This window comes from Chenopodium album, chromosome 14 (assembly GCF_948465745.1).
Source record: "Chenopodium album chromosome 14, dcCheAlbu1.1, whole genome shotgun sequence".
NCBI lineage: Eukaryota > Viridiplantae > Streptophyta > Magnoliopsida > Caryophyllales > Amaranthaceae > Chenopodium > Chenopodium album.
This window is the reverse complement of record NC_137847.1, coordinates 54,252,814-54,266,759: the sequence shown is the minus strand read 5'-3', so window position 1 is coordinate 54,266,759 and position 13,946 is coordinate 54,252,814. Positions and strand designations below refer to the sequence as shown.

The window sequence follows — 13,946 nt, the reverse complement described above, 5'->3', positions numbered from 1 at the left end:
AGACAACAGGGTAATCTTTGTAAAATAAATTGCAAGGTTATAATGAAAAAGAAAGTGAAAAAAATATTGAAAGAAGATATTACATGGATTATTAAGAACAAAGCGCCTACAATTTTTTTTTCTTTAAGAGAAGCCAGTGTGTCTATATTTCTATCTTTGTAAGCTGCTACACTCATATACTACAGCCTACAGGTGATTTGATTGACCATCTGATTTGCTGCGGGATCAAGGGAAGCAAGGATAACTAAATGTCCCGCTCTTTGGTGCTGTAAATTCCAAAACCTTCCTTTACCGAGGGTCTTGGTTCTTAACTTGCAATCGACAAGATAAGACCCTTACGGCCTACTAACGAGCTACGAGGCCTACTACCACTTATTTCATCTAGTCTTGCAAAAAAGATTTGAGATTTAGCTCTAATAAAGTGATTCTTAGGATAAATTGCTATACAAGACTTAATTGAAATGTTGAAGATGGTGCATTTTTAAGGGAGGAGAGAGTAGATGATGAAAACATGAAAGCATGGAGAGCATAAGCACCAAGATTCAAGTGAAAAATGGTTGCACATAATGGTTAAATACAAAACCTACTTTGAAACTTGTAACAATATTTCCATCAAGAGCAAACACTTAATTACACAAGATAAGACTAAGCTTTACCATAGCTATTCCTATATTATTTTAGAACTACTAGAGAGACTTACATTTTCCGCATTGAAAAATGCTTCTGAGTCACCATTACATTGATAAAAACTACACCAGAAACGAGCCATAATGTATATGTATACACATTCCTATTCTACCGCCTACCATCTTGTATTGCTCTTCCCTTTGTTCCCTCCATATAAGCGAAAGAGGCTAAAAGCCGAGATGCCAGAGAGAATCAATGTGCAAAGACTAACCACCACAGAACTTGCTAATCCTTCTGCAATTTGATTACAAAACTTCGGATAGAAACCACATGTCTTCATCCATTGTAGCTCTGCTTGTCCAAACTTTCCAATCACAGATGACTGTACAGCTGCTGCTACTGCTGCAAGGGTCAGATACGCCATAACCTGCATATAAAAAAGTTGTGTTACTTGGCCTGTGAAAAGCATCATACTTGTTGAGACTTGAGAATATCTAACACAGGATATGGACACTTGCTACACCAGAATACATCTAAGTTCATGCAAATGCTCATGCTTCATCAAGTTAATAATTTCATGGGCCACCCATTGCATTACTGGCAGTCATGGTGACATTGCAGATGAAAAAGCAAGATCACATCAAGATTACAAGATTACTGTGTAATTGTGTATCACATTACTGGAAAAAGTTGCTAGGAAATTTACTTGCTTTTCGCTTTTCCAGGATTTAGTAGCAAGATCCTGGATTCTGACATCATTTTAACCTGATCAATCTAATTCATATTTTAGACAAACATACTAATTCATAGATGTGCCCCAATGATCACAAATGTGGCACCTTCTAGAAGACATCAGAACCAAAGAGTTAATAGTATTAACTCGCTACCCAATGTGGTACTTAGCGACTTGGCAATTGGCATGACGAATAAACTTCACTAATTGAGTACTTCCTCCGTGAAATGTCAAATTGAGTACTTCCTCCGTTTATTTAAAAACATATTTGTATGGGGACTTAGAGCCTAGTTACCCAATCTCCAATTGTTTTATATGAAGCAAACGGAGAACCGTCCTCTATCTTTAGAAATTCTTGTGAAACACAAATATGTACATGGAGGTAGAACCATGCAGAAAAACAGTGAAGGCCACAATGAGGAACTTCAAATATAGTTCACTTCTTTTGTTCATTTGTATACTCAGTTTTCCTAGATATCTTTCAGGCTTAACCACTATCACACATTCATGCTATAGTTACAAATCCTCTTCTTCCTAAACAAAGAAGATCTACTATTTATTACAGAATGGCCAATGTGATAATAGGATCCATAACAGAACACCTGAGGCTTCCCACCAGCAGCATGTCTAAGCGCGGTCTATAAATGCAACCTTTACTTCTAAGGCACTAACAGACATAGAGATTCATATCGATCTACTGGTACATAAATGGTTCAAATCGTTGGGCCCAACCATCAATTATTTTTAAACCCATTGTCAACAAAATTATAACTTGTGGCCCATGAACTCTCTAAGACTATACTAAGCAAACTTGCACTAATCCTTTATAGAAAATGTACAAAATTAGAGTCTATTTTATCAATGGACCCTCAAATCGTACATAATGGTGGGTGTCAGTACAATTTATGATACTTCTTTAATGGTGATGGAGCTTGCATTACTTGAGGAACTAAGGGACCAGTAAGCTAGACAAGATAGGTTATGAAGTAATCCTAAGGAAACTTAATGTCTGGCCCACTAAATCATACCAATTAATAAGTAGCACACAAATTTTGCATCATATTTGTTCCTTGGATTAGAAAATATTTACTTAACCTTGAGGATTTTTAATTTAATAAGATCATAAACATACTTTCTACTTGACTTATATTACTCCTTCAATATTATCTGTCACTTAATATATCAACGCTCTGTTACTTCTCAATTTAAAATACAACTACAATAGTCAGTTTTGCAATCCTAATTGCAACAATCAAGCAGTTTCTTAACCTAAAGTCACTATTTTTCCCAGATAGAAATCATTTATCAATAAATTCTACTAATTAAACGAATTACATAAGCTTATGTAAAGCATAAGACAGTATGAGTAAATCAGTATACCTGATCACCAGAGAAGATGAGCCAAGCTAGAGGTTTGCTAAAGAGAACACTTCCTCTGATCACTCCCAAAACACACCTCACTATTTGCACCAATGAATAAGCAGCAACTATCCCATTAGCTATCACCAAGAACCTGATTACCAAATTACATTTACAACATCAATAACATCAATACTTATACAAAAATATAACATGAAAATATCAGCAAGTATTTCTTAAGAATCAAGTGGGAGCTCAATGGTAGAGCATCAGCCTCGGGTTCGATTCTAACTACATTTTCTCAATACCCCAATCAAATGTAAGTAGAATCGAACCCGAGGCTAGGGTTCAATTAGGGTAAGTAAGTAGGTAAATCTTACACAAGAGACTTCATGTCAGTGAAAGAAGCCTTCTTAGTAATGGCAAAGATGACCTTAACCTCACTATCTAAGCCAACAAGAGCAGCAGCAGCAACACCCAACCCAAATATCAAAACCCTTAACACCAATTCTGCTATTTTAATCCTCCTTTCAACAGCCACTTTTGCAGTGCAACTTCCATGGTGAACTGCCACATTTCCAGGACTAATTCCAAAATCCATCTTCAACTTCTTTTTCACAACAATCTTCAAATTAAAAGCAACTATGTCAGAGACTTAAAGCAAGTGAAGAAGAAAGTTTCAAACTTTTCTCTTATTCACAAATCACAATCAACCCAAAATAGATAACAAGAAAATGAACTAAATTGCAAATATATATGAGCTCCTTCCCTAAATAATGTTGTCTTTTTATCTAATTCCCAAAATACAGTCACTTTTTTATAATTTCCCAATATACTGTCCACGTCATCGGTTTAGTGTGGTTTATTTTTTTTACGGTTTTATTGCAAAACCGCTACTTCAAGTAGCGGTTTATCATGGTAAACCGCTACTTGAAGTAGCGGTTTGTACTTATTTTTTTTATTTTTTTTTTCTTTTTTTAAAAAAAGCTTTCCTTTCTTCTCTCTCCTAATCTTCATCAACAGAGAACAAAACTTCCAGAGTTTTGAAAACACCTCCCTGCCATTGCTATGAGATGAGTCCGCCGCCGATGAACCTCCACCACCAAAGTATTATGCCTAACCATTTTATCCATTTCAATTCAATTATTAAATTTGTCAAATAATAATAATTTTGGTGATTGTAATTTTAATGGAGAAATTGGAATTGGGAGTAAGTTTTGAGAGATGATATTGGAATTGGGAGTTTTTCAATGATTATTTAGGGTTGAAATGTTGGATTTCAGATTTTGATTGGATTTATTTGGAAGATTTACTTTGGATGAAGAGGATAAATGGAGTTGAAAGGCAAACGGTGAATGTCGATGCACGATGCTCAAGGCAGTCAAGCCTGTGTCTGGGATTTTTTTTATGAATAATTTTTTTTTTTTAAAAAGATGAAAACCGCCACTTCAAGTAGCGGTTTTCATGTTTTAACAGTGTAGATGGAAACCGCTACTTGAAGTAGCGGTTTTCATTTGAACCATAAAAAAAAAAAAAACGGTTTTTATACATTTGCTTACGTGGACAGTATTGTGGGAATTTTTAAAAGAATGACTGTATTTCGGGAATTAGATAAAAAGACAACATTATTTAGGGAAAGGACTCAATATATATAGTCACAATAAACATGAACAAATTATTGTGGACCCATCAAAATAAATTTGCAAATCAATATTCACCACAAATTATGTAAAATCTTGAATATAACTATAGTACAATAAAAAAATGAAAGAGATGAATACTCACTTTTTATTTTAGGGGTGAAAACCAGATGCAAGGCCTAAAGAAGTGACAAGTGGTCAAAATGAACGATTGTGAAAGCAAGAAAAGAAATAGGTGTCCTAGAAGAAATTACTAAACACAGTTTAGATAAAACAATGGAAGGCTAAAATTCAATCTTTTATTAATGGAGTACAAACTCACACAGTAAGAAAAATAAAAAAAATGAGGACATTAATTGAAGTAGAAGAAGGAGGGGTCAGAGCATTAAAGTAGGCTCAAATGAGTTGGAGCTTTCTTATGGGGAAGGACAGTTTCTCGTCCCAAGAAGAAAGTGCATTCAGAGAGAAAAATGGTAGGAACAAGTATTTATTAAGGCCCATTACTTCTTCTACTACAATTCTACAAATAATAAGGTAGTCGTAGCAAGTTAATGAAGTGATGCAGTAAAGACTAGTGGTTCTTTGTATTTTTATTGTTTTTGTGTTCATTTTTTTGGACTTTGGGGTGGAAAGTTTCTTAGTTTTACTAGGTGTTAACTGAATGGGGTAACTAGTATAGTGATTTGTGATGGGTCCATGAAGGGGTTTGCTATAATGATTTCCAACCACAACAATATGGTAATTTTTGAATTATTTTTTATGTTATTGGTTTTGTCTTTTTCTTCTAAATGAACAAACAATGCTTAAAATCCAATGCAGTGATCATATAACTTGGTTAATGTCTTACCTTGTGTTTAATCTCGTTCTATTTTGAATAGTACATATCTGACTTATAATCAAATATTGTATGATTTAGTTAATTGAATAAGACAGTGCGAAATTTAAGATACTCTGACCTAAACTAAGTAAGCAACGCGATGATATAACAGATCTTTGTTATAGTTTTTCTTTATGTATCTATTACATGATTGGTAAAAAAAAAAAAAAAAAAGGTTCTCTATGGCTCGAATACACCTTTATAAAACTGTTTTGTGTTGTGGGAAGGGTTTGAGTAGCACCATACCACGGCATACCAATATAAAAATTGCTTATACGTGTTATAAACTGAATATAAAACTCCGTACCAAATATAGGTCACCTAATCTAATGCTACAACAACTACATGTACATGTCGAAATATGAGGTTCAACTTGGCTATTACATGTGTAGTCGAATTATTGATTCTAGTTTCAAGCAAACAATATTAAACTCTTCATTCATTTTAGTAGATGCATCTAATATATTTACCATATTGCTCTTAAAATGAGATGCTAGCTTTTAATAGTCGTACAATTTCTACCTGTATCATCTATGATCTTTCATAATATCATTCGTTGAACTAACAAGTTGGAGAAGTGAAAGTGTGAGTGTTGACTGAAAGCCGAAAGGGAAGGTGGTGAAGAACCACTTATTACTTATATTACTCGATTGTACTATAATGCGGTTGAAATAATTACTTTTGTTTTTGTAACTTTACTATAGCTAGTGGAAATTTGGTGGTTTGAATGAGTGTTTTGGTGGGGACACGTGTAGAGATGATCAATATTAAACCGTTGGATCAGACATTCACCAAACACAACAATCCGACATCAAAGTGAAGGGAGGCATATACATCCAATTTTATGTAACCCTATTAATTAAATAAATAAATTAACAAGAGTAACATGGATCAACTAATGATGATAAAGTATGAAATTGTGAGCTATGAGGCCACTCTTTATAACTTGAAAATTGAATAATCCAATTTTCACATTGCTTGCAAATATGTCTATGCACTATATGAGTTATGGTCTAAAAAGTTTCTAATAAGTAGGTAGAATTCGTTATTTTTGCTTGAACCACATGCCTTTATTCGACCAATTATTGAGTGCAAATATGACGATGGAGATTTATGCAAAGGGTACATTGTGCATATGTTTAACATCAAGCCTGATTTCAACGAATATGAAGACCAACTCCAATGAATTATAAGTAAGATAATGCTATGTTCATTAGAGTTTATATTGATTATACTACATAGTTAGGCCCTGTTCTCATCTAATTATTTTCAGTTCAGTTCAACTCTAATAAGTTCATTTTAATTCAGTTCAGTTCAGCTCATTTCAGTCAATGAGAACAAGCCCTTAGTCTTATTTTCTTTTAAGTTAAGCTTGATGTTCATTATTTGCACACTGAGCATTGGACATACACCTCTATTATCCAATTAATATCGTGAGTATATATGATTCCAAACAACAATTTATAACCGTACTCTACAATGCATCTCCCACAATCACTTGTGTTTTTAATATTGTATCCTGGAATCTCTGAAAATGTTATGATTTCGTGTATCAGATGCTAGAGTGATTATTGAAGTGTCCAAGCACAAGCACGATACATGATGATAATTCCACTACCGTAGTATGAATGTATGATAGGATTCGAAGCTATCTTTACATAACTATGCGCATCATGACATTGTGGGCAAAACAAAAATCTTCATGAAAAAGACAAACCATAGCTTTGAAATTAATCGATAAAAGTATGAAGCAAACTTCGAGGAAGGTTATTGTTTTATGAATTTATGGGTATAGCTAGGTTGGCATATTTTATCACTGAAAATGAAATGCATGTTACAGTACACAATATAGAGGTGTCAAAAATTAATATAATCGATCTGATTCAATTTTGAAAAAATTCAGCTTAAATTTTAAATTTTTGATTCCTTATTTTTTACTCCAACATAAGTCATATTTTATTAATTCATATTCTCTCTCCTTCACTTTTCTCAACTACTTTTATTTTTTACAATTTTTTAATCTTCTCCCTACCCCACTACTTCCATATTTTATTACATTATCCAATTTCTCTTAAAACACTGCGTATAGAGAAATAGAGCAAGTATTTAAAAACGGAGGGAGTACTCTATTTGACATTTCACGGTCTTCAAGCCGTGTCTTCAAACATATATATCTACAATAAATTAAGTCTTGTGCAATGCACATCTGTTAAATAATTATATTGAAAGCAATTTTACAAAAAAATGTACAGAAAAAAAATATATTAAATCAACTCGCGAAGTTAAGTACTACCTCCGTTTCATATTATTTGCAACTCTTTGACATAAAGTAGAGTGGAAGAATGTCTAATCGTTGCAAATAATATGAAACGGAGGTAGTATTAAATATTATAAATAAAATATATAGTACTCCGTACTAAAATAATGAAAAAAATAATAATAATTAAATAATTTTAATTAACAATTTGATATTTTAGGAAGTTTACTTTAAATGGCATATAAAGTGAATGTCATAAATTAGGGTCTGTTCTCTTCAGCTTATTTTCAGTTCAGCTTCAATCAGTTCAGTTCAACTCAATTCAGTTCCTAATTTCCTTCTCTCATAAAATATTTAGTTCACTTCACTTCAACTCCAATCAATTTAGTTCAGTTCAATTCATTTCAATAAATCAGAACAGGCCCTTAGATACAAACCTTCTTTTTCTTTAACAATGAACTTTTTGAAAGGAAGTAAATTTGGAGGGAAAAATTTTAATAATTCATTGCCAAGTGTCATTTTAAGTTTTGCTTTTAGTAGTTTGTAATATATTTTTATATGCGAAAAAAAATTTAAAAATTGATACTAATAAAATATACAATGTGACAATTCCAACAACATTTCACATGGATAAAAATTTGGCCTGTAATGGGGCTAAAAATAAGGGGTAGATATGAGGGAGTAATAATTAAGCATGACTCATCTTTGAAATAGATGCCAACTTGACCTTATTGAACCTGACTTAGATATCCGAACTGACACCTTTAAACTCGCTATATATATAAACAAAACTCATTTTTGGTACTTTATAGACATCTTTATAAGTGCCTTGTGGTTTCAACCCACCTTATATGACCCTAAGAATCACCCCACGCATTTAATTCATTTTTTGAAAAATTGTCAAAAGTGACCTGAAATTGTGTATTATAGCCTTCAATTTTTAGACAATTTTTTACATTTTTGGACTCGGAAAAAGAAATTGTCGAGATGCTTCCTATTGACCCTAATAGACCTCGGGAGTCCATTTGGTGGGTAAAACTACCCGATATGTCTTTAAACTGTTAATTTACCCATTTACAACTTGCTTTAATTTCATAAACTCAAGGCTACCACAGACATTTATGACACACATATAATAATCATATATGGTTTCAAAGGACATTATATGACCCCAAAATGTATCCCCTATTATCTCGAGACTTTTTAACATCGGGTCCCGAAATCACTGACATTGCCCAAAAAACGTGAATTATAACCTTCAATTTTGCAAATATTCGACTTTTTTTTACCCGAAAACAAAAATTGCCGAGAAGCTTCCTATAGACCCTAATACCTTCTGGGAGTCCAATTGGGTGGGTGGACCCATCCAATTTTCCTTTAAGCATCCAATTTACTCGTTTTCGTACATGCCTCTTGTATTTGCTATAAGCTTTTATGGGGCCTTTATGTAGCCGACCGATGGTCGTATATGGGTCGAAACAACATTATATGACCCATGGATGCATCCCGTAGATTTTCGTGAATTTTTGACACCAGGTCTCAACGCTTCCTATATTGCTCCGATTTCGTGTATTATAGCCTTTAAAATTGACTTTCGTGAGACTGAGGAATAATTCAAGTGGTTAACCCTTGTGCATGTGACAACTTTCATTTTTTTTTTTTTTTTTTGACACAAGAACTTTCGTGTATTTGATTACTTTGTATATCATATAATATTAAATCATATCATATACGGAGTACTTGATATTGTATGAAAGGATCGGATATTGTCTTAAAGGGACATAACAATGGGCAGGCCGGCAGGGACGACAGGGAATGGGAAAGTTGTGTCCCAACTCTAACTAATTAACTACTCGTAGGAGCTTGCGAATGTACTTTTTCATGTATGGACTATGCAAGTGGTCTTTTTCCTTACCCACCGTTGCTTTTTTGTGCGAGATTTAATTGGACTTTTGTAGTTGATTTCATGATTTTTGATTATTTACTTGATATACCTTGGATCAACCTCAAGAATTTTTGCATTTGTTATACTTCGTACCTTAAATTTCGATCTGTGTGGCAAACCAGTCATTTTTATCATATGATCGATCTCATTCTCTTTTGTCCTTTTCACGACGGAATATGTCCATTCTTGTGAAGTAGGAGTGTTGTTTTTCTAGGACATAGTGTTCTCTGAATCTCTGATGCATGACATGCATGTCTAATACTGTGCAGAGTGCATCACTAGGTAGTTTAACAAGTACTCCTACTGTAAACGAACTACTCCTTGATAACGTAGTTGGTACATATATACATAAAACTATAATTAATGATTGTGAAGAAATATGATCAGACGATATTGATATATGCATGGGTTCTTTGAAGTTGGCATAAATGAAAATGATAAATGGTCAGTAGATTTGGGGCTTGTGCAACTGGCATGCAACTGAATAAATTTAGGATATAATGAGTTAATGACATTAAAATGGGTCGTTGCATGGAGTTATTATTGGACTTTGAACTTACTCGAAACCAATGGCGGCCAATGGAGAATGTGCTAGAAAGTTGTCACGTAAGACATGCCTAAGAATTGGGGTTTTTAGAGAAAGATGATGCATTGAAATTTGAGTATACTTTGGCCAATTACTACGGAAATTGCTAGAACTAGGGATGGTTATTGATCGAGCAATTGATTAAGCTAAGGTATTAAGACATATGCATTAGCTAATTAAAGCTTGGTAAGCCTGTGAACCCTACTTGCTAGCGTGCATAGATCAATGCAAGATGGTTAGGCCAACTATATCTAGAAACCATTTGGTAGATGTGTCAAAAACTGACCCGAACGACCTGATTCGATCTGAGCTGTAAAAACTCGATTTAGATTTTGACTCGCATATGGACATAATAATTAGTATGACACAACTTTGAAACTCACCTACTTTGACACGACTTCACTGAACTCAGCCTAAGTACCCGAATTGACACCTATACCTAGGTGAAACCATTGAATTAAGTTACATCTTTTCATTAAGAGAGACAATAACCTTTAATTTTCTACCAATAGGGGATTACAATAATTATCCTTGATCAATTCAATTAATCATGGATGAATTATGAAAATATGCTAAGTTTTTGATAATGTTTAGAAAATATAGAAGAATTAGAATTGTATTTCTTGATCATAATATTCCACCCAACATCCATATTTATACAAGATCTCTCCTTGAGCAACAAGGAAACCAAAACTTATCTAACTTAGGAAACTAATTATCTTTTCCTAAGATAAACTATAAGAAAATATATCTTGTAATCAAATAATATATCATATCTTTCCTAATACCCTCCCTCAAGTTGGAGCACTTGAATCAAAGATGCCCAACTTGCTTAAGAGATACTCAAATTGTGATCTACCCAAGGCCTTAGTAAATATGTCGGCCAATTGCTCATTTGTACGCACATGAGTAGTAGTAATGAGGCCCTCTTGAATAGCATCTCTAACAAAAGTGGCAATCCACTTCAATATGTTTTGTGCGTTCGTGAAACACGGGATTTTGAGCAATATGAATAGCCGCTTGACTATCACAATAAATTGGTATAGCACGGGGATGTTGAATGCCCAAGCTAAGAAGTAAGCCCTTCAACCACTTCATTTCACACGTAATAGCATGCATAGACCGATATTCAGCCTCGGCGGAGGACGTTTCAACCGTGTCTTGCTTCTTTGTTTTCCAAGCAATTGGAGAGTGGCCTAAGAAGACAAGCCACCCCGACCGGGACCTCCGAGTGAGGGGGCATGCTGCCCAATCGGAGTCACACCACCCTTGCAAAGCAAGTTCACTATCCGACCTTAGTAAAATGCCTTGATTCGGGGTACATTTGAGGTAACGAACAACTCTAAGGGCAGCCTCCCAGTGTTCTTGCTTCGGTGCTTTCATGAATTGTGACAAAACGTGCACCGAGTATGTGAGGTCTGGGCGTGTAACACCCAAATAAACCAAGCGTCCAACTAGCCTCCTATATGCTGCTGGGTCCGTGAGCAGTGGCCCGGTGGCACGTGCCAAACGATGGTTTTGTTCCATTGGGGTGTTAGCAGGTTTCGACCCCAAGAGTCCCGTCTCCGAAATAATGTCAAGAGCGTACTTACGTTGACTCAAAAATAGCCCCTTAGAACTCCTAGCCACTTCAATGCCGAGAAAATACTTGAGCACACCCAAGTCTTTCATGTGAAAACAAGAGCCCAAATAATTTTTGAATAATTGTATAGCATTCGAATTATTTCCGGCCACAATTAAATCATCAACATAAACAAGTACGTTTAGTTGAATGGACCCATTAGTGTAAGTAAAAAGAGAGTAGTCCGGGTATGATTGTACAAAACCATATTTCTTCAAAGCAGTTGTGAGCTTGGCAAACCAACACCTAGGCGCCTGTTTAAGACCATATAAGGATTTTCGAAGACGACAAACAAGATCAGGGTCATCCGCAGTAAAACCCGGAGGGAGTTTCATATAAACTTCCTCGTGTAAATCACCATGAAGGAACGCATTGTGAACATCCATTTGATGTAGTTCCCAATTTTTCGAGGCGGCTATAGCAAGAAAAGCACGAACAGTTGTCATCTTGACTACCGGGGCAAAAGTTTCATCATAATCAATGCCTTCGGTTTGATGATTACCATACACAACCAAGCGAGCTTTGAGTCGCTCAATGCTTCCATCAGATTTGTACTTAATTTTGTACAACCATTGGCTACCAAGGGCTTTCTTCCCGGGGGGCAATTTCTCCAAGGTCCAAGTACCATTATTTTCAAGAGCACGCATTTCTTCACTCATTGCTAATTTCCAATCTTCATCCTGCATTGCCTCTTTGAAGGAACGAGGCTCTCTACCTGCTGTTATTGCTGCAACAAAATTTTGATGTTTTGCAGAAAACTTATCACAACTAACATAATGTGCTATAGGATATGGCATACCTGAGGGAGGTGGGATGCTTGGAGTAGGTGAAGAAGATGGACTATTTCGAGAAATTCGAGTATGAGTGATAAAATCCTTGTATTTGCTATTTGCAAATTTCTGACGATGCCCACGACCCATAGCATCGGGGTCCGTGGCTGCCATATGCGGCTGCTCTTGTGCAAGAGCCTCGGCCGACTGTGGTGATGGCGCACTGACCACAACCGGCTGCTGCTGAGTGGGAGCCTCGAGAGTGGTGCAACTCTCCTCGGGGTTATATGGGAAAACCAAGTCACCTCCCATATCAATACTTGACTCAAAATTTGGTGTCCAAATATCAATGTTTGTACTCTCAACATCCAAGTAGGGATACACATCCTCAAAAAATCGAACATCCCGTGAGGTAAAAAAAACCTTTTTATCTAAGTCATATAAATACCATCCTTTCTTCCCAAAAGGATAACCAACAAAGACACATTTACGACTACGACTTGCAAATTTATCACCTTTTGCCTTTTGATTATGAGCAAAACACAAGGACCCAAACACACGTAACTCACTAAACGAAGGTGGGGTGCCAAATAATAACTCATAAGGGGTTTTATTATTAAGAAGTATTGAAGGTGTCCTATTTATCAGATGAGCCGCAGCAAGAGCACACTCTCCCCAAAAATAAATTGGTAACCCCCCCTGAAATCGAAGGGCACGAGCAACATTAAGGATATGTTGATGTTTTCTCTCAACCCTCCCGTTTTGTTGAGGAGTACCCACACAAGAGGTCTGAAAAATAATGCCTTGAGCCAAAAAATAATTTTTCAAAGAAAAAAATTCGGTACCATTATCACTTCGTACTATTTTTATTTTCTGAGAAAATTGTCTATCAATCATGGCTATAAAAGACATAAACATCTTAAACACCTCAGTTTTATCAATCAATAAATATATCCAAACGACACGAGAATAATCATCCACCAAAGTCAAAAAATAGTGAGCACCACAAGAAGAGGGTTCGTCGTATGGCCCCCATAAATCACAATGAACTATTTCAAAAATACGAGAAGCTTTATTATCACTTAAAGGAAATTTGTCTCTAGTGTGTTTAGAACGATGACACACTTCACAATCTTTATTTAAATGACCTCTAGAATTACTGAGAAAAGGTAGGAGTTTTACAACTTTCTCGGAAGGGTGCCCCAATCTTTTATGCCAAAGCTTCAAGTTGGATGAGTCTTCAATAGAAACGGCCGCTATGGATGCCTCCTCTCGAAAATAGTATAGTCCATCCCTTAGATCACCCGTGCCAATCACCTCCCTCGTGCGTTGGTCCTGTATAGTACAAGTGATAGAGTTAGTTATGACTTCACAATTGTTTGTAGAGCATAATTGTGAAACCGAAATCAAGTTACAATTTAATTTTGGGACAAAAAGAACATTATAAAGAGTGATTTTGTCCGTCAATTTTACAACTTCTTTCATGGCCACAACACTTTGGCCATCCGGAAGACCAACATTGCAAGACGGG

The 13,946-nt window shown here is 35.4% G+C and overlaps 1 protein-coding gene across 1 annotated transcript; it reads right to left on the bottom strand.

Moving 5' to 3' along the window:
• Positions 1-541: 541 nt before the first annotated feature.
• LOC145577592 (CASP-like protein 2B1) lies at positions 542-4,915 on the bottom strand. Its single transcript, XM_081635080.1, has 4 exons — positions 4,505-4,915; positions 3,100-3,344; positions 2,741-2,873; positions 542-1,054 (listed from the first exon to the last, which is right to left on the bottom strand). Exons 2-4 carry the CDS (start codon positions 3,318-3,320, stop codon positions 803-805), a joined length of 606 nt encoding a protein of 201 aa, XP_081491206.1. The 5' UTR covers positions 3,321-3,344; positions 4,505-4,915; the 3' UTR covers positions 542-802.
• Positions 4,916-13,946: the final 9,031 nt, after the last annotated feature.